General features: G+C 33.7%; 2 protein-coding genes across 5 annotated transcripts; one reads left to right on the top strand and one right to left on the bottom strand.

The window, feature by feature from the left end:
* Nucleotides 1–41: 41 nt before the first annotated feature.
* On the bottom strand, nt 42–20,869 carry LOC131927729 (uncharacterized). 4 transcript variants are annotated; one of them, XM_059283513.1, is made up of 16 exons: nt 20,820–20,869; nt 15,020–15,865; nt 8,892–9,100; nt 8,046–8,229; nt 7,357–7,461; nt 6,510–6,681; nt 6,226–6,365; nt 5,805–6,028; nt 5,349–5,514; nt 4,941–5,099; nt 4,283–4,599; nt 3,840–4,056; nt 2,480–3,694; nt 1,991–2,188; nt 1,430–1,590; nt 42–1,212 (listed from the first exon to the last, which is right to left on the bottom strand). In XM_059283513.1, the coding sequence occupies exons 2-16, from the start codon at nt 15,800–15,802 to the stop codon at nt 1,023–1,025; spliced, it is 4,440 nt and encodes a 1,479-aa protein (XP_059139496.1). In that variant the 5' UTR covers nt 15,803–15,865; nt 20,820–20,869; the 3' UTR covers nt 42–1,022. The 4 variants fall into 4 exon arrangements, with proteins under 4 accessions (XP_059139496.1, XP_059139494.1, XP_059139493.1 ...); XM_059283511.1 differs by lacking the exon at nt 20,820–20,869 and adding an exon at nt 18,560–18,694; XM_059283510.1 differs by lacking the exon at nt 20,820–20,869 and adding an exon at nt 18,313–18,530.
* On the top strand, nt 20,740–25,867 carry LOC131927730 (maleylacetoacetate isomerase). The gene is made up of 8 exons (XM_059283514.1): nt 20,740–20,946; nt 21,594–21,645; nt 22,418–22,485; nt 22,853–22,933; nt 23,368–23,445; nt 23,600–23,723; nt 23,943–24,045; nt 24,573–25,867. The coding sequence occupies exons 1-8, from the start codon at nt 20,935–20,937 to the stop codon at nt 24,700–24,702; spliced, it is 648 nt and encodes a 215-aa protein (XP_059139497.1). The 5' UTR covers nt 20,740–20,934; the 3' UTR covers nt 24,703–25,867.

Here is a 25,867-nt window from a genome sequence, read left to right as displayed (position 1 = left end):
AATTACATTGTAATTGTAAAAGAAATGTATCAATCAGTTTTTTTGTTTTTTTAAATTTGTAAACTATTATGCCACAGCCATATTTGCACAAAAAATTGAGTTGGTTCCAATTGTAATGCCAAAATAAAAACTTCACATCCCTCACATCAAATGAACCAGGGTAAACATGTATTGAAAAAATTCATTTCTTAATTTCAGCCAGATTTACTTATGCAAACATTTTATATTAAATGCCAACATCACTAGTTTTTAAAGAAAACTTTTAATAGCAATACAGCTACTCTTCCTACATTGTTTGTTATAAAATATAAATAATAAAAACAAAGAATTTTAAATTATAAGATTAATACATATTTCATAACTAAAAAAATTCCATTAACTTCAAAGATACTATATTTACTTGATTACAAATAAAATCTTCTTTAAAAATTAATAAAACAACCAATGCAACAACTCTTTCTTGAAGGTTGGTCATTAATAGTTGTAAATGTTAAGGTGTATTAAATGTAGCAAAAAAATAAAGGTTTATAAAACATTTTCATAACCCTCTTAAAATAGGTTAAAACATCCTCAGAGATTTAACCACTATTACATCGCTCAAATAGTTTGTTCAAATTAAACTATTGAATGAATAAGCTGTGCACATACTTTAATTATACATGTTGGAAGTTAGTAGGTGGTACTGAGACCTTTTACAAAATATGGGCTCATGTTTAGTTTATTATAAAGCATATACACAAAGAAAGGTAATGGCATTAATTATTTTCATAAATAATCATGTCTAAAAAAACAACTGTTAGCATGGTTTTAAAATTAAAGATAGGCTGAGAAATTTTTATTAAATGCAGGTAACATTTTCAAATGGTTTTATTCATTTCTGTCACCAATGGTTTGAACTACAAAGTTTGACTCTTAAACTTTAAAATTTCGTTTTTAAAGTAGCTAACAAAAAATTACTAACATGTTAGTAAAAATGTAACTAAAATAACATGGTTTTAATAAAACAATTTAACAGCATAATTTCAATGACTAGGTATTATTGTTACTTCATCTCTGCGCTGGAATTTCTGTTTTCTGGATGACTGTTTATCTGGAAATTTACGTTTGACTGAGCCATTTCTGTCATCACCTTGTGTACTGGACGGGCAGGAGTGGGTGTGGGGGTTCATGATGTGCACACACTGGAGTTCATCATCCAACATGCATTTGAACCTGCAAGCAGTTCAAACTTCATTGAACAAACTGTCTTGAGATTTTACTCAGAATTATTGTATACAGAAAAGTTATCTATGTAGAGTTATACAATAATAAAGCCTACAAAAATATCGTTTGAAATGTAAGAGAAATCAGTAACTGGACCAACAGATCACATATCATACATTACCAAAAAATACATTATTCTCGTTATATTTTTTTGGCTGATGCTAACCTGCAGTCCGGCCTCCTACATCTCCAGTGAGACAACTCGTTTGTTCTCCAGCTCAACTCCAACTGATCCCCATCAATAACTAAAGAGCCATTCTGAGTGTCAAAATGGTATTCATAAACTTTGTTGGTCTGGTTTGCGACACCAGTCACTAAATTCCTCAACTAGAAGTATAGATATTATAAAGTTAGTGCTTAAATAAAATCATACAAATAGGCAGTGATGTAACATGAAGATAATAAATGCATGTATATTATGAAACACAACTAGAATTAGTAGAATATTATTAGACAGTTGTTGAGAGGGAGACCACTGGATTGCTAACTCATCAATAGCTAAAAGCCAACAAATTTCTATGGGAATCTGGCTCTAGTTGAGCAAAGTTGCTGGCCACACAAATCCTTTATAAGCTATGTTCAAAGAAACAGAAATACTACATCTGCCCCAAAGGCTATTAGTATTAGGTGGGAAAAGATACTCTTCATCTTACTCAGGTACAAAATTACTTGCAGCTTCCATTTAGGTAAGAAATTCAATAAGCAACCTCTGCCAAAGTGACTATACCTGAATAGAGCTGTCATCTGCTCCCATGGCTGATCTAGAATTCTGCATGGCTAATGCCACATCCTGGAAGCGAGGAAGCCCACTTAAAATCTCCTCAGAGTCAAGTACTTCTCTGAGATTTTTCATGTACTCCCAATACACATTGTTCAGTGGCTCACCAAGATTTTCTGCAGCTTTTCTTTGGAGCATTTTTACAACCTGATTGTAACAAACAGTAAGATAGTTTCTTTAAAATTTTACATTTTTCCTAAGATACAAAGGAATTATATAAGTTTCTATACAATAGGAAAAATATTTTAGAATTGAACACTAATCAAGCAATATGGTTGGCAGTAGCAGTACTTTTTGAAGAGGCTTTTAAATAAACTTTTCTTCTAATAAAATATTTTTACATCACAATTTGATTAAAAAATAAGTTGGGAAACATCCAACTTAAAAAAAAACTAATGATAAAATTAAATGAAGTAATACAGCAAGTAAATATCCAACCTGAGAACAAAATGCTGACTGTGAACCAGGCGGCTCGTGGTTGTGGTTGCCAGATATCTGAACAATCTGCGACGTCCCAGCATTGAGAACACACTGAAACCTGCAGCCTGGCACCCGACACTGCCAGTAAACATTGCCCTGTTGGGTGGTGGCTGGAAGCAACGGGTAACCATGGAGGGTGAAAACATTTTCACTGTTGGGGGACAGGGACAAGCTCTGGGGGAGGGGTAAGGAAGCGGACAGCGGCGCCGCTTTTTGCTGCATGGGCTGTAGAGGCTGGGTAGTTTGTAGACACGCCTGGCTGGTTAAATACGAAGCTGGTTTACAGGAAACTGTGAAGGTGTTATTGTAGGCTTCATGCTGGTTGCCAGAGTTGAAAACAGACTGATGCGAGCTACCCGCGGCTGAGGGGTTGTTTGTAAACGTGCTTCCAATAATGGAGACAGACGGTGGCTGGTAGAGTAAGCCGGAGTTGTTGACTGATAAAGGGTCGGGTAAAATATCAGACCCTGGTTCGTACATCAAGCTGATCTGTTGCTGCTGCTGGTGGTCATTAACGTACAAAGCAACTCTGTCAGATACATCGTAGGAGTGGTCATGCAGGAAATCTGCGTCAAACTGACCCCCACTGCTGTTGCCCAGGCTGCTGTTGCTGTCTGAGGATTTTTGTGTCTTTTTGGTTTTAGTTCGCCGCAAGATTTTGGGTGTGTGCAGCTTTTGTTTGGGTGGTGGCGGGGGGTTGGTTCTGGTCTTAGTGATCAGCTGATACACCTGCGAGAGGTTGGGGATGAACTTTACCAGCGATTTGTTATTACATAATTTATTAACGATTCTTTTTCTTTCTTGTTCGTAAATAGTTTTAGGAAGCAAGTTCATGTCCATCAGAGCTCTTCGTTTAACACAGTGTATCAGAGCTTGAGAGATTGTGTGTTTGATTGCTGACTTGTGGGTGTGGTCCCACTGGCCCCTTGTAATGGCGTTGGTCTCATTGTCTATAACACAGCGAAAAGGGCAGCCATCTTTAGAACAGGCCCACCCTGAACTGGTCTCAGAGGTACTTCTCCGAGTCAAAATGTGACCATCTAAGAGACGTGTGTCTGGGCTCTGGTCTAGCCAAGAAGGCAAATGCATATTCAACATGGCGAATCCTTCTTCAATAACTGGATCATCTGGTGGATCTTCTATAAATGCATTATCTAGCAAACCTTCGTCATCCTGATAGTGTAAAAGAAATTATTTTATTTTACTAAAAAACATTTGTCAAATTAATTAAAAGGCAAAAAAACAAACTGGATAATGTAAGTAGCAGCATAAAGCAAAATTAAAAAATCTTTGCTAGTTAAATAAACCTAATTCTTACCTTTTCTTCATCTGATTCATCAGACAAGTAGTCTGGGCTGTCATCTTTGGATGTACCTGCCCGAGTGGACCTGTTCCTAAACTTGTACAGTGTTGACTTTAAACTATCATAGCTCGGAAGTTTCTTCATCAGGTCCTCATCTTTTTCATCACTTTTAAGATGCTCAACTTCCTCATCATATATTATCTTCGGTGAAAGATCACTTTCTTGGTGAACTCTGGAAAGTTAATTTGACCATTGAATCCGTAGGTTCTATATCTTTTTACTTTTGGCCTTACGAGGTCATTATATCTGTACAGGTATGGCAGTATATATAATTTCGTTTTTAATTTTATTGGATTCTTCAAAAAAGACCTGATGTTGAATACTCAGTCAGTGGAATTTAATATTTAAATCAAGGATGAAGCTGTTAACGTTTTAATTATTGTAATATTGTAACTTACCTTTTCTTAACTTTTCGAACAAAAGTTCGAATGATAGGGCTGTATCTGTTGACTGAATGATTATGTTCTCCACTTATTCTAAGCAATCTTTTACTTTTACTGTCGTAACTGCATCTGAAGTTACAGTCATTGTTCAAACACCTCCAATAGGTGACAAAGTCACGGGTGTAGCTGATGCGCAAAACACAGCCGTTGACGACAAGCGCGCGCCCCCCTCTTGTGGTCGTAACAAATGTCAGGGAGTATGTACTGGGGTCTGGCATGGTGATCACTTGGATCTCGATATTTTCTTCAGGAATCTCAGACTTCACACAAGCCTAGATGTAATGAACATTACTATGATATTCTGCTATGAAGATTAAGATCCAAAACTCATGTTTTAAATATTATGCTATAAAACACTTAGGTACAGTTTAAATATTAACATTAATAACTATACTTAAAAATATTGATGGGTATCTGAATCACGCCAGGGAGAGTAAAGGTAGCATGGCATAATACTGACCACATTAACCCTTTATTTCCAGTGTTCACAGAAACAGATCAACTCTACTTAATCTGCCCTATCAGGTCCTAAAGGATAACTTTACTTTTAAATAATATATGAAATTATAACTTATGCTGTAAAAAAATTCCAAACAAAAAACGAGTGAATTACCTGTCCTTTTACAGATGTCCCATTGTAGTTATCAATAATATCATGGTTGTCATACAAGCTGGGAGCAGCAATTTCCATGGCATTACTGGATGAACTTGATGAATAAACTTTATCATCGTCGTCATGGTCCATTGGGTCATTGTCCTCTAAACTTAATTGCTTTAAAATAAATAATTTGTCAGTTGTTGTTTTTTTGTTTTTTATAACAGGAAAACAAATGTATAAATATTCAACATCTTATTTAGATAGTAAATAGTGTGAAGGGAATTTATGTATAACTGCCTGTGCTTCCAAACTTCACAGTGTTACTATGTGCTAATATTAATGTTTATAATGAAGATATAAAAAAACAACAAAACAAAAACTGAACGAAGTCAAATCAGTCTGGTTTTGATAAAGACCACTTACTGTAATATCTTTAGGTGAAATATCCTGAGGCTGCTCAAAGTTGTTGTGTAACAAAGTCAAGCATGTAGAATTGGCAAAGTATGTGCTGCCCAGTCTGTAATTATTGTTGCCACGGTTGCCAGAAGTTACTTCAGGGTTTAAACCTTGCTCTTCCACCATAGCTCTCCTAACAAAGAAAGGGGAAAACAAACAATAAGTATTTTTAAAAATAAACAAGCTATTTTGAATGAGCAATATTTTTTTTTCAAGGTATAGCCTATCATTTTTAGGACTTAACTTTCAAATATTTTGTCAAAAATTTTATAAGTTTTCACTAAAAGGAAATATTTACATAGGCCTATACAAAATGTTTAAATAATTAATTTATTCAGATCACTGCAGGAAAATAAAACAAGATACAGCTTGTCTCATTAAACTTTGTAATTCAATCAACAAACAATTTCGACTGTGACATACTTGTGTTTTTGGTTATAAAGTGAAGTTCGAACACTTGAATAGGGCGGGATGAATTTCATCAGTTGCTCGGCATTAGCTGAAGTGCAAATCCTAGCAAGTTCTTGATCGTATGCTTTTTTAGGTGTGAGCGAAGGGTTCTCTGCCACCCGAGCTTTCAAAAGGAAGCAAAATTCTCGTGATCGCAGTTTATTAATATTTGTGACGTGGGTGTGCTTGCCTGAAACCTAAAAATACAAAAAAGTTAGATAATTTTAAAAGATTATGCAATTAATAAATTTAACAATTAACTTCTCTCAATAAAACTATATTTGTATTATTCTCAAGCTGCTAATGATATGCCACATAGAATTATTATCATACACGTGAATAAGAATAATACAACTGGTGATTATTTTTTTCAATTTGTATCTGTTAAAAATACCTTAATAAGATCTTTTATATTTTCATTATAGACACAACGGAACATGCATGGTTCAACAGTACACTTCCAATAATAGCGTCCACCTGCTTTTAAATTGTTGAGACGGAATGTGAAGTCATTCACTACCAGAATTCTTTTACCTAGGTGAGTATAAAATAATGTCAATTCTCAAAAATGAAGAAAAGAAGAGTAAATAAACTCTATGTTTAGATAGTTTTCAAAGAATGATGTATTTTTTAAAATTAATGACAGTGATATGCTTAACATAAGAAAGAATTACAAACCCATTTTGGAAGGAATAAAATAAAAACTGCAGTCTGGAAAATTTTTTGATTGGATGGCTGTAGACTTGGGAGAGAGCAGGGAAAGTGTAGGCCCTATCTCCTCTTCCTGACAAGATATTGTTGGTTCTTCAAGGAATTTTTTCTCTGTCTCTGTAATCTGTCGCTTTATGGGCTATACAAGTAAGAATTTTACATCTTTAAAAAGTCATGTTTCTAAACTGCAGTTACATAAAATTAATTAAATAATTCTAAATGATTAGTATAGATTTACAATTTAAGTTTAAATAGTAAATAGTATCTTAAAGATGTGGTGTTACAATATGGTTAAGCTAATGAGCAGAATCTGGCAAAAGGAACAGAAAACATTACAGGATATAATTGATGTTGGACAGCAAAAGTTTATTTACATAACAGCAGTTTGTACTTTGGAATTTCAAAATAGTTTTTCTGAAATTGTAGTTTACGTACTGATCCAGGGACAACCTTAAACCAAGTATCATCGTTATACTTCTAAATTAGCTAAAACTGTGATAAGACTGTGACGTAGATGTCTATATGAAAGTGTAGGCATGGATAGTGTGTGTGAGAGTGGCCTCCCCTTGGAAGTGGTGTGCTAGCGTGAAAAACAAGTGTGTGAACAAGGGAGCGTGTAAGGAGGGTGGGTAGCGTCAACACAGTGTATCTAGTCGTCAGTTTTTTCTTCATGTCAATGTTTCTCTTGTAGTTGGTGAAAATTATACTTCAATGTTGCAAATTCACTTTGTGGATTGTGTTCTTTATTAGTGTTACACCTGGCCCCAAACGAGCCAAAAATAATTAGAAAGCCGAGTGTAACATACAAACTTACTTCAGACATTTCATCCTCATCTTCTGCAGTTTTTCGAACCTTGTAAACATGGTGCTTAACTTTGGAAAATGGGGGTATTTTCCAGGACACTCCTATTCCAGTAAACTTTAAAAAAACAAATTGAATACAAAATTTTATTGCGGTATTCTAACTTAAAAAATAAAAAAAACTTCTCACATGGTTAAATAGCAAATAAGCTTTCTCTAGGTATATCTAATGATAACTACACAGAAATAAATCCAGATTATTAGGTACCAATTATTTCAAGTAGTCTGGTTTAACAAAACAAATTTCATAGATTCATAGAACCAGTATTGAACAGAGATTTCAACAGTAAACAAGAATTATAACAGAAATAATTTAATAAGATGAGAGAGGCTATATATGACCTTTCATGACAGAACAAGTTGTTTTGCATCCTCTATTTCTGCTGAGCTTGAGACAAATATATGAGCGGGATTTTGGGATTTGATTTTTGGAAGTTAGCTGTGTTTAATTGATTAGAAGTGTAACAATCATTACTCAGGGACTATTGGTCTAATTTCTTAACAGTTTTGCCAGTGAAATTACTACTGACGGCTCTTTTTGGTCAACTATTAACTTAAAAATAAAATCAAAATCAGCCATGGGTGATAGGCGTTTCAGAAAAAAATGGTGAAACAAATGAGATTATCATAAAAGAGATCTACCTCTTGTTGTACCTTCTGAACCTCCTGATCATAGATCTCTTTGGCTGGAATATAAGGATGCTCAGTCATCTGACTCTTGATGTTGGAGATGAACTGCCTTTTCATCATTTGATTGGAATCAGGTGGATGGTTGTGAAAACCAGTTGTTTTAGTTACTTTCTCAACTTTTGGATCATACACAGCTCTGTTCAAAGGGATATTTTCAACTGTATATTGGCCATTTTAATTAATCATTATTTATAAAAGGAATCCTTTTAGATGGAGAAAGGACAGATCACATCTATTGTTGCATGCCTTTAATCTAAGTTATACTAATAAGTATTAGACTGGAATCCCCAGGGGAAGAGGAAAATAGACCGGCAAAGGAAATCCCGGAGGAGGGCTGTAGAAGATGTGGCAAGGGCTGCTGGGCTTACATGGGCGCAATAACAAAAGAGAACTTTCAAAACCAAGTGGTGCAGCCCTTTGTAAGTGAAGTATTTTAATAAAAATAATACAGTCAGGTAATCAAACCCTTAGTGTTCAGCCTTTGCATTTACCCTCCTTAAACTTAAAGTTATAGTTAATTAGATATGTTCATTTTTGACATCCATACATAACATTAGAAATATATTTTATATATAGTAATAAAGATGGAAAAGGTAAAAAATTTATTGTGTTGATAACATAAAAGGATCTTTAAATAGAACTGTATAACTAGTTTTTACCAACAAATAATGATCTTAAATGTAAAGTTAAGGTAGTTTTAAAAACTGAAATTCTCTCAGTTTCCAAAAGCTCATTTTGTCCTCACTGTTTCCTCACCCACATCCCTTATCGACTAAAGACAAGAGACTAATAATTTACCTATAAGAACAGCCTTTCTTCTGACACCTCCAGTAAGATTTCCCTGAAGCATGGATTGTGTTTTGGTGCAGGGCGCAGCCATCAATTACCATTAAATTAGATCCTCTATTAGAAGGAATAAAATGAAAATTGACATCCTCACTGGGTTGTTTGCTGATCAGTGCAGATCTCCAATTATTGTCTGTCTCGTCCTCTTCATCATCCTCACCCTGGTAAGAAAAGAATAAAATCAGAAAGGACTTTATTTCACTGATGTTAAGAATAAGCCAATCTATATAAATAATAAAACTGAATGCATTTTTAAAAAAGATAAAATAAAGGTGAAAAAAAAAAAGAGAACATGACTGTACAAAGTTGTAATCCAATCAACAAATAGTAGGAGAAATCAAGAAAATACCACTAATAAACAACACCATGCACAGAGGAAAAACTGATAAAAAGGAACATGTAGGTGTTTTATAACATGCATGTTATGTCTGATGTGCACATTAAAATGTATGCATGTTCAGAAATTTGATTTCAAATTCATCTTGCACCATATGTGTTTGAATAGCAGACGAGTTGCTTTAACTTGAGTTTAAATAAGTTACTTTGTTACAAAAGCTATACAAGTGAGGATGATGCATTAAGCTCCATTAAAACATTCACAAACTTTCAATACAAATTGCGTCTCAATATCAAAATAATAACAGAACACATTTACTATGTAATTATATTTAATTCAAAATCTGGATTAAATTTATTTTTTATAAGACATAAATAGTATCAAATCATTAAATAAAAATTTAAAAGCACATCTGGTTAAGTATAACCTTAGTGTATATAAACTGCTTTGCTTCTCACAACCATGTAAAAATATATCAAGTAAATACAAGCATGGAATCTTGGAATGCTTAAGTACAAGGCAAAAATTTCTTTAAGGAAATTTAATACACAAAATAATGAAATAACATGGGTATCAACAAAAGGGTAGGCGTTTTTTTTAAAAACCAACATTCACTAATTTTTTAATTCAAAAAATAGAATTCATTTTGAATAGAGCCAAGAGCTGCTCTATGCAGCAAGTTATAACACTAGTTTCTGTAACTCAATTGTTTCCTAAAATTATTGCTGTTGTGCAGCTTACATAATTTTCATATGAATTTCAAATACTTGCTATGTTAATCAAGAGTGAAGTGGGTTTTGTTTTATGAGACCTGTATTGCATAGAGATATGTATATTTGAGTGCTTTGAACAGCAACAGACAAGAAATTTACATGTTTAAACAGCAACCTGAAAAACAATTTATATAAAATGTAAATCTTTATAACACTGTTTTTTTTTTAATATAGCATTTTTAAGGCACTCTAAATTATCACAACCACTACTTTCATCACCATGGACAGGATTTGAAATACTAGCAAAAATATAAGTAAAATCAACTTGATCCAAACTGGTAGGGAACAAATTGTGACCTGATATATCTCCTTTATAACAGATAGAAGTTCAAATTATTAAAATGCAGAATTAAAAAAATGCTACAAAAATAACCATTTACTGCAAGCAAAATAAAGAGATCAATTATTGATATGTACTTTTAAGATTAAACAACAATTACAAAAATTTGATTTGCACAATACAAAAATATTTTTAAAATAAATGTAGCTGTAATTTAGCCATGTTTGCAAAAAATAAAAAAGTATGAAGCACATCATAAAGGAAATTAAATTCAACAGTTTATCTTTTGTGCTTTTTTGTATTTTAATGCACCATATAAAATTGCAATACTCGATTTTCTATACTAGATACCAAATCAAGATGTTTAAATAACTCTTTTCTAACAACAACAGAAAAAAATTACATCAATATTAATCCACATCATAATATTAATTACATTAAAAACAATATATTTCAAGACAATGGAAGTTTAATAGGGTTCCTAAAATAATTTTTAGGAGGTTTTGATTAATATAGACAAAATGATTTTTTTAGTTATATCTTACAATGCATGTTGATAACATTTCACAAATACATTCGACAATGCTTTTGATTATTTAACAATAACATTTTATCGTTGTTTCCAATGTATAATTTTGTTTATTTAACATGCAGAGGCTTCTACTAATGTAATGAAACTTAAAAGTTTCACTATTGAACCTTAATGAAAATTGTATTGATGACAACCTACTGTTCAAATAGTAAGGAATGCTCAACCACTCCTTTCTGCTAAAAACAAAGAACACTTCTGCTGGTGGGTTAACAGAGACTTTTTCCAAGGAAAAATTTTCCCACAGTGACAAGAGTACTCAGACCTGCCATGGACAGCATCCATGTGTGTGATTAGCTCCTGAGCACTGGGGACAAAGGCACTGCACAGGCAGCACTGAATGACAAAGGGATCATTACAAATATTCTGATGCGACAGCCAGCCCAACTCATCCATGAAAGCTTTGTTGCAGATGTAACAGCGGTACGGCTGGATCATAACATGGGTGCTCGTGTGCTTCTGGAGGTGTGATTTGGTGGAGAACACGCGGCCGCACAAGTTGCATGTCAGCTCAGGCGGCGGCTCCCTCTGCACTTTCAGATCCTCATTTTTATGCTTGGTGACAATGTGAGACTTCAGGCCTGTCATGGTTTCAAATGTGCGGGAACAGATATGGCAGTGCTGACCTTCACCCTGGTGGACTGCTTTGACGTGGAGCTTCAGGCGATATTCTAGAGAATATGAGGTTCCACACTCTTTACAGCTGAACTCTGGTTTCTTGGTGGAGTGGGCCAGTCTCTCGTGGCGCTGGACATTAAAGTGACGATTGGACTTGTAGGGACAGTGAGGACATGTGAATACAGATGATGACGCTGGACGTTTTCTGTATTTGCGCCTTGGAATATTTTCCAGTGGTGATATTCCATCCCAGAGGCTGTTCTGTAAAAAGAAAAGATTGGAATATGTGAAAATATAATGTTCCCTTAAGGTGTAAAAAAAAATCTTAAAACAGTATTGCTATACTAGATGACAAGCTATGGTATCTAAACAATGGCAATCTGGTAGCCTTGAATGGAAAATTAAGCTCAAATTTTAAAATCAAAATTGTATTTTTATATTTTTGGTAGGACAATGGTGCACTATTTTTTATTTCTTCACTATCTAGGGTAAAAATGACCAGCTGTTCTGTTACTTTATAGGACCACAGCTGTATCTAACAGTACTTACCTCATCGCTATCTTTAGAATCAAAACTCAGTTCACTCTTGATAGGAGAAACAGTTTTGGCTTGTTTACCACCTCCAACTTGAAAAGATGCACTAACTTTCATGTCATCGTCCAACCACTCCTCAAAGTCACTAAGATTAGCATCTCTGTGTGGCTCATTGGACCATTCATCCTCCTAATTTCATAATGAAATCAAGCTATTAGATTTTCTTTTCAATCATCAACCTTATTATTTTCCCACACTATTACTATTCTTAGTTGCAAATATAACAACTTAAACTCTAAATCTTAATGGCCACTTGAATATAAAAGTAAATTATATGCAAATTATTAAATCAGCTATCTTACATGATATGAATAATAATTAAATACAAATCTTTCAGCAGCACATTTTTATTCAATTGTAAGTTAAAAGTTAAAATTAAATGTCAATCAAATTAGTAAAAACATAGGTAGTTATAAAATTATGTAATATTATAAAGCTAAATACTTAAAAACTATTTTTAACCGGAGGTATAATTTGCTTTTTCCAAAACAAAACAATGTACACAGATGGTTACAATAATAGAACAATGCACAAACAAATGTACCCACCTTTCAAATTCCTCTGTGGCAGATACGAAAGAAAAAATATTGGAAAATAAGTCCACTGACGAAATAATGGTACAAATTCTGAGAAGGCGAGAAAATTGCTTGACAGATTGGCAATGAAGAACTTTTAAAATTTAATAAATTGTAACATAAATTAAATATCAGTTACTATGCATGCATCAAGGGGGAAAAAAGATGCAGAGGAAAATGTACAAACTGTAAAGACTGATGAGAGATCAAGTGCTTAATCAGTAAATATAAAACAGTTTTTCTTTTAGGGATGCTTATGACTGAAGCTAAATAGTTTTTAAAAAAATAGGGATGCAAAAGAAAATAAATGTGTAGCAGCCAGAAAAACAAATGAAAGCAACAAGAGACAAAACAAATATCAAAAGGTTTGATCTACAAACAAAAAAAGCAAATTATAACCTCCAGTAAATGAGTAAAAATGAAATAATATTACTACAACAAAAAGAAAGTAATACATGCTCAAAAGTGCACAGTACACAAACCAGTGGTCATACCATTACTTACAAAAATGCTCTACGTATAAATAATTAGGATAGCAATCTTACATGGAAACAAAAGTTAAGGTATAATCTCATACCTGATAAGGAAAAATATATCAGGTGGAAAGAACCAAATTTAGTGCATGCAAAAATGTGCTTTTAAAGAACATAAAAAGTTATCTTTTATAAGCTTTGTAAAACTGTATAAACCTACAATAGCAAATTAACTAATAAAAGTTAAAGTGTTTTTATGAGAAAATAATTTGATACTGGGATTTTTTATACTGTCATTTCACATTATAGAATTGAAATAAAAACTTTTAAATATTTTAAGCAAATGTACTTGTATAGTCTCTATTGCTAATGTTTCAAACTTTATAAAGTAGAGAAAGTTTTACTCCCTTACAACAATAAACTGATTTGACTACATGATAAAATAAGTTTGCTAAGCTTCAGTCGTAAGCATGCATCTTAAAACAAACTGTTTAATCCCAATTATTCACTGAAAAAATAAACTAAGCCTATTGAGCTAAAACTACAAAACAGTTGTTAAATAATACATGAATACACAGTTAACTTTTAAGCATCTGTAAAAGGATGAAAGAAAGAAATTATTCAATTTTTTGTTTATGATGATAAATGCCATGTTTGGAAAGTTAGTGTTACAATTTACAAAAATATTTTTTTAATTATTAGAAATGAACCAATACTAAATCAGGACTATTAAAGTGTTTCTTAGATTTCTGTGGAAGTTTGCAATATAAATATAAATTTTTGTACAAAACACTTCAATACTCCCAATACATAATGAATTTAATTTGTTAATAAAGCGTGTTGGTGAGATTTCCTATGTGTGACATTTTTAAGCTAGTAATAAGTTCAATATTACACCTAGCTAAAACATGTTTATTAAGTTCAGGAAGTAATGAGGAAATTGTTATATGGAGTTGATATAGCACTATATGGCAATAATGCTACTAATGTGGAAGAGTTAACAATGACAATTACTTTACCCACTGCCTACACTTCATAATTTGCTACTGTTAGAAAAGGTTACTGAACAGTCATATTAGATTCTGTTGACGTTGTGAAATATGTATTCAGTACAATCATTTTAACTTACTGTATTGTATAGCCTAAGGGTCATCACACTCCCTTAAATAATTGTTTACTTCCTCCAGAGGCGTAGCGACCCTTCCCGGCGCCCGGGGTTAAACTTTCAAACTCTCAATTTGGCCCCCCCCCCCTCATATATTTTTTATATGTATAATGCAAAACTGCAGCTAAAATGAGCTTTTAATTTTTTTTCAACCCATTTTGGAGCCCCCTAGGGTCAGCGCCGGGGACATATGTACCCCCCGCGCCCCCCCCCCCCCCTCGCTACACCTCTGACTGCCTCCCCTCCTCATCATTACATATTGTAACAAAAAGCCACACCCACCTTAAATGTGGTCACACTTCAGCCTACAAGGTGCCTAAAGTTTAACCCCCCTCCCCCCCCCCCCCATCCCCCTAGGAGTGTGATGCCATTTATGGATGATCAACAAGCTAAAGTTATAACAAATGATATTCTAAAACCCAAGCATGGTTGTTATTTTAAAACTTCACTGGTCAACCTTGTAAAAAAAATATAATTTATCTGTTACTAATGAAAAGGCTGTAAATAGCTTAAGTATATCAGAGTAGTATTATTTTATATTTTGCAGTATACATTAATTTAATGCAGTAAGCTTTTGTTTATTAGTATTAATTGCAGGAACCTCAACACCGTTAAATTAGTTATATTAGTATTAATTAAAATAGTAAAAAAAAAAGACAAACATGCAAGTGCTTACCAATTCATCTAGATCTGAACCATTAGGAACTACAGACTTGGATGGAGTATTTTTTCTTTTGGGATTTGCCTTTGCATCTCTTGATCTTGTGGATCTACTGGGACCTGCCTGTTGTACTGTCTCAGGGATAACAGCTGAACTATCTTCTTCAGTTGCCTTGAGTGATACAGAGGACAGAACAGCATTTCTAGAATTGTGCATGGCTGTTCTAACTTTGTCGAAGCTTGGGAGACTCGGCTCTTCTTCGTTGCTATTGTTTTTCACTTTGGATTCTCTCCATCTTTCTTTTGCTTTTTCTACTTCAGCATCATATAAGGCTTTTGGCTTGACGTGGGGATTTTCTTTCACAGCTATTTTAAGGGCGTTGATAAATTTCTTGTACTCCTGACGGCTGACATCGGCATCATGATTATGGCTTCTACAAAAGCGGACTAGTTTTTTCTCCTCTGGGTCCAGCACACAACGAGCACTACAGCACGGAATGCTACACACCCAATATGAGTATCCGGAAGCTTTTTTCTGGCTAAGCCTCAGAGTTTGATTGTCGATCAACATGTATCTCACACCCTTTCCAGCAGAGATGAACTGAAAACTTGGAGGTGATGTTTCAAAGCTCGCTGAGTCTTGCTTGACCTGCTGCTTACCTTTCCTGTTGTTTGCCGGTGGTACAGTTGGTGTGGATGAAAGGTTGATCCATTCTGAATCAATCTGCCACTCCATATCAATAGATTTATCTGTAACATCTTTGCCGGTTCCGTCTACGCTTTCCATTTCATAATCCATTATAGAGTTAAATAGCTTATCACCAACTGCCTCACAAAATTACTTGACTTTAACTTATAACATCTGGGGGGGAGAATGTTAAAAACAAACTGAATGCAAAAAAACAACTATATTTTAAAATGGTAGGCAAATTAATGTGTATTTCTTTCAAATAAAGACAAGCTTTTGTTAGAGATGGTACTAAGTATCAAATATAATTTAGAATTGTAGCTACAACAAAAAATATTTTCATTCTTGATACCTTTGTATCACAACTACTAAGCCATCATACCCACATCCCTAAAAAATATTCATAGCTCATTGCATGGCCTAGTGGTAGAGCGTTACGCTGCTAAACCTTGATTCTCAAACCTCTATCCATTCATATGCAGAGGTCAAAGAAACAGATGAATTCTACTTCACTTGCCCCATGAAACATGAGGTTTGAAAAGGGAACTTACTACTTAACATAGCTTAAACTCAAAAACTTCTAAATAAATTATTTGATAGGTGAAATACAAGTGACAGATTTAACTGATGAATTTTAAAAATAGGTAATTATCTGTCCAATAAACAGGATGCTTAGCCACAGGAATGTCAGGGTTTTCAGAAATATTGATGTAAAATCTAAAAATTGTCAACAAAGGTTTTGGAAAAATTAGCTTCCATCACAATTTCTGTAGAAAGTATATTTAAATGGGGAAAAACAGGATTTCCAAAAACATTGGCAATTCCCTATTTTTGGTCTAGTTTAATCCACATATCTCAAGGTTGGATCCTGGCCATGTGTCAGTAGGTTGTCCTAGAGTCCACCCAGTTCAGTTGAATACCTGGCTTGTGTTAGGGAACGGGAAAGTAAAGGCAGCTGGGCAAAGTGCTGACCACACTATCCCTTCAGATTTCAAAGGTCACAGAAACAGGTGAACTCTACTTCACCTGCCCCACATTCTTAAGCGTACTAACTTTTTCAAAGTGACTACTCAGAAAAAGATTTTTCTGCAGAAAATACGAAACTCAATAGTTATGGGTATGCGCAGTAACCTTAATAACTGAGATAGGGTTATGAATAGGGCTCTGTGGATTGTTTGTAAACACACGCATGCGCTGTACCATCAAAAAAATTGCCGCAAATGAAGGTGGTAGTTTCTCTCCATTGCGCGTGCGTATCTTTTTCCCGCTAGAATCAACCTAACTTTTTTTATATCACTAATTTTATCAGTAATAAAATTTCATTTTCATACATAATTGGTATGGTTCAAACTGTAAGCTATATTACTTTTATAACTGCCATGCTAAAAACTGATTACAGTACCATTGTATTAACAATCAGCACACAGTCTACCGGTACAAATCTAAAGGGCCCCCAGGACCGGTGCAGCACTTACACTAGGCCTATTAATGATCTGATATTTATAAAAATATTGTCGCACGAATTGCCATCAAGCTGAGGATGATCAACAGGCTCTGATGTGGCGAGGGGGGTGAATGCACAACGAAAATTATTTTGCAAGGATTGGGGGACCCTTTTAAAATTTTCCAACCCCTTGAATACAGCCAGTCCACCCCTCGGCCTAATTAAATATATATTAGTCCTATATATCAAATAGATTATCAGCTGTAGGCCTACTTACCTACTACTTACTCAGAGGCATAGCAACCCTTCCTGGCGCCCAGGGACAAACTTTTCGATTTGCACACCCCCACCTCATGATTTTGATTTGCACCCCCCTCAAACTTTCGATTTGCACCCCCCCCCCTCAACCTTTCAATTTATTTTTCCAAACCATTTTGGCACCCCCTAAGGCCTAAGGTCGGCGCCCGGGGACATATGTCCCCCCCCCCTCGCTACGCTACTGTACTTACTATTTATAAGTAGAAGTCTACAATTACAATCATCAATCATTCAATGTCATAATGTATGTGCATGTGGGTGAAGCTAGCTAGATTTACTAGGCTCTATATTCTAAATTAAATTATTAAATCTAGATTCTAGATCTAAAATCTAGGCCTACATCATTTTTTTTAATTGGACCTATAGAAATAGATTCTAGTTCTACATCTAAGGCCTAAACGTTGTTAGGGCAGCCCCAAAAAAAAGTAATAAGATTATTTTTTTATAAAAAAAATCTAACACTTGAAAAGAGATTTCTCTTCTTAAAATTCTAATCTAGATCTAGACTGATTAGGGGCCTAGGCATTTAATTTTATATTCTCATCCTTACAATAACATAAAGGATCCATCTAGATTAGATATAGAAATCTAGTCAAGACCTAAATTAATTGTCAATATAATTCTTTAATTCAATTGCAATTGACTTATGACGGAGTGTACCATCGGCGAGACAGGTCTTTTTGTCGGCGAACTTGTTGAGCCGAAGCTAAAGCTAGGGCTAAGCTATTTTTAGCAGCTGCAAATAAAGTGTCAGTTGTGTCGACGTTATTGCTATTTTCTGCTATTGCCAGCTTTAGATTTATGTATTAATTTTAAAAAATGAAAAATATGCTTTAAAAGTAAAATGAAAATAACATACAACTTGATATAAATTTAGATCCAGTTGTTTAAATCTTAAATTAACGCTCGCAGCTGGGCGATGACGACTCGAAGGCGACACAACTTTGTCCTGGACATTTTGTACGGAAATGTCTATTCCAGAATGGCAGCAAGATTATTTTATCTTAAAATCATTTACCAATTTAAAATAAAACTAAATTTCTGTAATTAAGTGTTTAATAGTTGAAATAATATGTAAAATGTGCCATTTTCCAGCGTACGAATACCTTTTAAGAATCAAAATGATACTTTAATATGTTTTGCTTCAGAAATAGACATTCAGTATGCCCTCAACTTTTTCAAAATGGCGAAACTGGGATCTTGCGGCGGGTTGAATGTACGCAAGGCCTATTGCAATTTGCACTCCACCGCGTTTGCGCAGGTCGAACTCACACACTGTGGCAAAATTCGCCACACCCCAGGCCTAACTCATTTCACAACTGGACTTTTAAAAGTATTTGCTAAGTTAAGAAGATCTAGATCTATTTCATATCCCAAAATGTTATTTATAAATAACGAGGTTTGCGTTCATTTACGTATTTGTTGGACTATCACGCAGCTAGTGCCAAGAAATAGATAAAATCTAAACCCCAGAGTAGAATTACAAGATGCATGTGGGGGAAGTCGCCTTTAAATGACATCAGGTTATTTTTGCTGATTTGAACTCTCACACAAAGTCCATGTCACTTGAATGACGCCACAAGGTCCACACGCCTCTAAAAAACAAAAGAATACGTTCGTGCACATAGCTAGACCATACACGTTCGAAGGGGATGTTTTTGTTTTATTTTGATATTTAGTGGGGGGAGGGGGGTATAGGCTACACCAATGTTAATTTTAGACACTTAGACCATTTTCAAGGCAGAGGCGTCTTTTATTAGAATATTAAAAATTAAACAAGTCAACAACAAGTATTTAAAATTCTCCAATTACAGGATATAGCAAACTTGAAGCTGTCAAAAACTATATTTGCATGAACAAGTTTATTAGGCCTAAAGATTTTTTTATTACCTTATACTTCATGACGCGTTCACGCGTCGTCAAGACCAATAATGCTTATTAGTCTTCTCGACGTCTTGCGTAGCAGAGAAACTATACTAAAGTAGTCTAGTAAAGTTATCCTTTCGAGCTCGTGGTGCTTAGAGTACAGTTAACCTGTTTTTGACCGTGCATATTTTACTTTCCCTAAGGTGAATCAGGTAGGGCCCAGTATAGATCAGAACTCGGACATCTCAGTGACGTCACAGACTCGAGACTTTCGGGTACAAGTCGTACGCTCTACCCTCCGACCACGGCGTTCCTTTAGCGAACAATGACGCGGCGCATTAGTGATGAAATGCTTATATTATAATTATAATCTTAACCCACTAATCTTTCCATCTGTTGTTTACGTTTTTTTCGCTCGTCTTGTTTATTTAAGATGGGCAGCCAACCAAAGCCTACTTAATTTTAATCAGCCTCTTACTGTCCTTAGATTTTCTCTCCAGCTGAATCCAAATGTAACCTTTGTCATATCAACCCCAAGTGTTATTTACTTATGCTGTTTGGTAGAGGCGCAACCAGTGTTTCTTCCAGACTTTTTTATCCGGGGGGGGGGGGTACGTTGACGAAAAAGCGCTCCCCTCCCCCTCTCTCCTGTTTGGAAGGATCGGGGGCTCTTTCTACCAGCCTTTATCCCTTAACGTACTTTTTAAAAATTACGTTTGTGTGTGTGTGTGTGTGTGTGTAAACAACGGTTAAAGAAGTCCGTAAACACCAAATAGCAGTCTATCTATAGGGCTGGTAAGTAGATCACCAACCAGTTCTGTGGCTCATGTAGGTTTTATTGAGCCGTAGAACTGGTTGGTGACCTACTTACCAGCCCTATTTTCTTAAATTCGACAGAGTACACTTCCGTAATGCAGCTCAGAAAAAGCTTTTTTATTTTTTCTCTACCCTATTTGCTCCCTCTCACCAGAGTTTCTTCCAGGCATCTCTTCGGGGGGGGCTAAGCCCCCCCGAAAATTTTTTACCGCCCCCCCGAACGAAATAAAATTTATATAATTTATATAGAAAATATATACTTTTAACAGTGTCCGCCCCCCCGAAGAAAGTTTACCGCCCCCCCGAAGATTTCAAGTGCCCCCCCGGAGAAAAAAGTCTGGAAGAAACACTGCCTCTCACCCCCCCCCCCCCCCTCCCATGTCGGCAGCCGGAGCTACCGCTCCACCCACCCACCCCTCGTATTGGGAATACAAGCTCGATGGCAGAATTGTGACGAATGTTAACTGTGAGATAGAGTTTCTTTCATACATTTTTCTCCTGGAATGGGCGCTAGAAACTTCCGGGGAAAGGGGGGATAGGTAAAATTAATACAAGTCTATAGACTCTAGGCATTTTCTACTTAAATTAATATGTTTCTATAAAATTCCATTTCTTCCGCCGATACTAATACAAACAAGCTCATGTTCAAAGCCAAGGATCGAGTTTAAAATAGCGTGCACCCACCGTTTTCCTAGGCCAGCAAGTTAAGTTAGGTGTATAGACCTCTGTTCAGGTTAGCCTAATAAAGTAATCACAAGAGGAAAAAAAAGTCGAAACAGAAATATAGGTAAAAAAAAACATGGCGGATAAGGTAAGAACTTTTATGTGAGGTTGTGTTGTGTCTCGCTATTTTAATTTATGTAAATTACATCTAGATTTAGATCTATGTCTTTTTATGCAACTCCATAAAATTAATAAAAAGCGCGGCAAACAAATTGAATGCATAAATGATTAATAATATTAGATCTAACGCTATTTACTACTATTTAATCAAATTATTTTATTAATATATTATTTAGGTCTGCATTCAAGTTTTCGATTTTTCACGCAGACCAACTCGTACAGGGGAGATAAACAATAAAATTCCCCATCCACTTATTTATTAAGATCTAGAATCTAGACTTCGCTAAAAAGGCAAAGTAGATATAGAAAATTATAGATCTAGAATCTAGATCTACACGAGGTGCGTTCATCATAAGTCAGATTCAGGAAAGGAGGGGTGGGGGTTTACTTTTTTTATAGAAAATATCTGAAACATGGGTTACAATTACATGGACCTGGTGGCGGTGGATTTTTCATAAGTTATTAATTAGATCTAGATCTATAACTTTTTAAAAAAAGTTAAGTAAGCCCAATTAAAATATTAAATATAGCCTAATTTATATCAATAGGCCTAATATCAATTGACAATTGGTTGTATAAAAATGTATTTTAATGACACTGTGTTTTTGTACTCAGGTTGTACTGTACAGCTATTTTCGGAGCTCTGCTTCATGGAGAGTTAGAATTGGTATTTATTAAAAAAATTCTATTACTAATGCCCTAATTCCTAATGCTCTTTTGATTTTATTATTTAACACTTTTTTTTCTATTATTTTTGCTCTTGAATATTAATTCACATTTTTTAAAATATTTTTTCTTAATACTATCCTAAATGTTTCTTAGATTAAGACATTTCCACAAAAACTGATTCAGTTCAAGCTTTGGCACTTAAGCCCATATATCTTTTTTTTTTATTGTGCAACTTAAACGCATTTATGAGAATAAAAAATAAAAAATTAAAAAGAAATAACCTTTTTGAGTATTGTAGTATTTTGAATCAACATTTTTAGTAAATCTACACAACTTAAACTTAAAGGAATGGCATAGCTGTATTATTAAGTACACAACTGCTAATCTAAATGTCATGAATTAGGATACTGAGCAAGAGGTTCTGCTCTGATGGGTAGCATACCTGACTCACGTTAGAGAAAGTAAAAGTGTCTGGGCACAGTGCCAAGATTACAGAAATGTTCCACATCTAAAAGGATAATTTATCTTTAAACAATTTAAAATGCATATGTATTTTCACATATATGTTTGTATACATACACATGGGCACACATACATGAACACAATCACATGCATGCATACACATGCAAATGTATGTTTATGTATATATATATATATATATATATATATATATATATATATATATATATATATATATATATATATATATATATATATATATATATTGTGTGTGTATATATATATTTATTTTTTTATTTTTTTACTATTAGCTCTAGCTCTCAAAGAAATAAAGTATGAATATAAAGCAGTTCATCTTGTCAAAGATGGAGGACAACAGGTGAAGTTTTCATTTAGAATACAAACCTAATAATTCTTTTTTCATTTGGATATTATAGTCGAACAAGCTTATTTTCTCTGGCCTTTTAAAAATAGTAACAAGTTAAGTTACCCACTCGTACCTTAACTTTAACTTTTAAGCGTGCCTAATCTTATGTAGAGTAATATGGTCTTTTTATCATGGCAGTCACTACTTTCCTGGGTCGACTCAGAGAAACTGACCTCTAGCCAGTTGTGTGCTATACTACTCGACCACCCTATTCTATTTAGACCTATTTAAAATGCTTCTCACTTATTAAGTAAAAATATTTTAAAATGTTTAATTAACTTGTTTTAAGTCTAACACTTTTCTTCTTGTATCTAAATAGTACAAAGAGGAATACAAAAAGCTTAACCCGATGGAACAAGTACCAACACTTGTTATTGATGGACACACATTGAGCCAATCTGTAATTATACATTTTACTAAATATCTTTCAAAACTATAGTTGCAAGTTAGTTTGCTGTTCCATAGTGATACAACTGCTGACAAGAGTTATCCAGGCACTTTGATTTTGAGCTAATTTCTCACTTTAAATATCTAATAAAATAAAAATAGCATTTAGGATAAATGAACTGGCTTTGTGTTTTGCTCTTTGGCTTAACACCACAGCAAAAAAAAAGTTTTGTTTAAGTACACAATTCAATCGACTAACCTGCTTTCTAGATAGTAGGGTTTTGACAACAGACTTAACTCCCTTGTCTGAGATAGTGACAGCTAAGTAAACAACTTGAGGTTGAATTTTTATAAAGAAAGCAAATGTACCTATCAGTTATGAAATTAAATTGTCAAATTAAAAAATAATGTATAATCAAATTCTTTTTTTAAAAACTATCTCTGCAGCTGCCAATTATAGAATACTTGAATGAGAGAACTCCAGACCCACCACTGCTCCCTAAGGATTTGTATGGCAGAGCAAAGGTTACTTAGACACCATTTATGATTGATTAAAATTTCTTTCTGATCATAAATAATTAGTTTTTCTTATCATTATTAAGATAAAAACAATTTTCAGTTTCCATGTTAATGCAGTTGCAATTTTGCTTTTTTAAGACCTTCATCTAAAATGTTACAGGTTAGAGCTTTATCTGAACTTGTAAACAGTGGCATCCAGCCCCTTCAGAATCTCTCGGTGCTGGAAAAAATTGGTGACGGCAAAGAGGAATGGGCTAAATTCTTTATTGAAAAAGGACTAAAAGGTTTGTGTACTATTTGATTATACAAAAATATACACCATTTAGTTACTTTTAAAAATAAACCTATTACATTATTTCAATGACATTTTACAATTTTTGTGTTTAATTACTGTTTTAAGACAAAGCATTTATAAACATCTAACAAATTTTTCATAGATCAATATATAATAAGTATCCCTTTTATCATAAATGTAATCATTATTTTTCATTTTAAACTGTTAGCTCTTGAGTCATTCTTGCAAGAGACTGCTGGTAAATACTGCTATGGCGATTCTGTTACCATGGCAGATCTTTTTCTAGTTCCCCAGATCTATAATGCCAAAAGGTAAAAATATTATTTGTACTTGTCTATTACACAGTGTTTACACTTGCAACATGTATACTATAGTTGTCTAGGGGAAAAAAATTCTCAAATAAGTAAATGTTTTATAAAAAAATTTCCCAATGAACATGTATTATTATACTTATTTGCTGTGCGTTTTTTTTTTTACTAGACATGTACGGTATTCAGTTTAAATGCAATGTTAGGTAGCACCTATTTTTTTTAAGTGTTAAGTTAAAATTATAGTATTTTTTAACCTTGTGTGCCAGTTATGTTCATAGATCTCAAAAAGTTAATTGCATAAGAGGAGGAAAAGGAAAATAATGTATCTAAAGGGTTTGGTTAGCATGTATACATATTCAGTTATCTACCTTTTACATTGTATTTGATTGTAGGTCTAAAATGGATATGGCGAGTTCCCAAAAAATTAATTATAGCCATCTATGATGCAAAGACATATATATAGTTGGATTTACATGTGCTTATTATAAACTACTTAAATCTACCTTATATATTCTATTTGATTATAGGTTTAAAATAGACATGGCCCAGTTCCCAATAATTAGCCGGGTACATGATGCACTTGTTGAGCTACCTGCCTTCAAGGCTGCTGATGCATCAAGACAGCCTGACACCCCTGAGGAGATGAGGGCCCCTTAGTTTAAAAATTTAAATCTACAAGCTTAGATTACATTTTTGTATTGTTTTTGTTAATTAGTGTCATACTTAGAAATAATGCATTTCCTTCTTAAGCATTTTTTGTATTTGTAATGAAACCTTAACAAGAAAATTGTTAATTAGCATCATACTTAAAGTTATACAGTTTGTTATTTTTTAAATTTGTGGTGTAAGTGCAACCTTAACTAATAGTTGTTTTTGTTTTCTTTAATAAAAAAAGTTTCTGTTGTGTTTTTATTAATAAAAATGATATTTTAATGTAATAATTGGTTGCTTGATAATTCTTCACTCATCACATTGATGATCTATTCAGAATAGTTTTTGTTTATACTACTAAACATGTCAATTGAAATAGAATCTTGTTTGAAGTGTTTGTTAAAAATGTATAAACATTCCAGCTTTTTTAATATCAGTTTTATTCAGAAAACAAGAAATCAGAATTAGAATCTCTGTTTAAAAATATTACATAGAGTTTAACTTTACCTTTTTTTTTTTTTAAAAAGGCAGTTCATTTACTTAGACAGTATTCAATTTCTAAAAAATATTTTTTAGTTTAGATTAGTTTTATAATAAAATTGCAATAGTGATGTCTATTTAATGGTTTGGGAACAAAGACTACCAAAGTTTCTATTTTTAAAATCAAGTTAAGTTAGGTAAATTATATGAATCTCAAGTGATTAAATGTATTTTTTCCTGTGTAACACAGTTACCTCCCCTGGATTGTGGTTCTTGTTTCCTAACAAAAATACAACTTTTAACACTATAACTTAGTAAAAGCCAATATATTGATACACTGTTTATTCTTTAAAATGTACTGTAACAAGTATTAAAAATAAATGTGTTACAAAATTTATATCTTTGAAAAAAAATGAATTGTTGCTTCAGAGAGGTTTCTTCTTTATCATACTTTAAAAACTTTTTGGAATTTACATAAAATTAACCATGTTATGTTGATTTTGTATCTAAAATGCATTTAAATGAAATCTTATGTGGCCTTGAATATGTTTTTTGTCAAATTTTAGTGTTATTTTTGTATGCCATTTATTTCATCCATTTTATAGATGATAGTCTGATTAAATTAATTTTCAACAACTGTTAGTGTTATTCTACTGCAGCATTTACTAGTAATAAAATTATCCGGTGTGAA

This window comes from Physella acuta, unplaced genomic scaffold, assembly GCF_028476545.2.
Source record: "Physella acuta isolate Inbredline_101_S28 unplaced genomic scaffold, ASM2847654v3 ptg001435l, whole genome shotgun sequence".
Taxonomy (NCBI): Eukaryota; Metazoa; Mollusca; class Gastropoda; family Physidae; genus Physella; species Physella acuta.
Note: the sequence above shows the minus strand (reverse complement) of the source record. Positions and strands in the feature narration are given on the sequence as shown.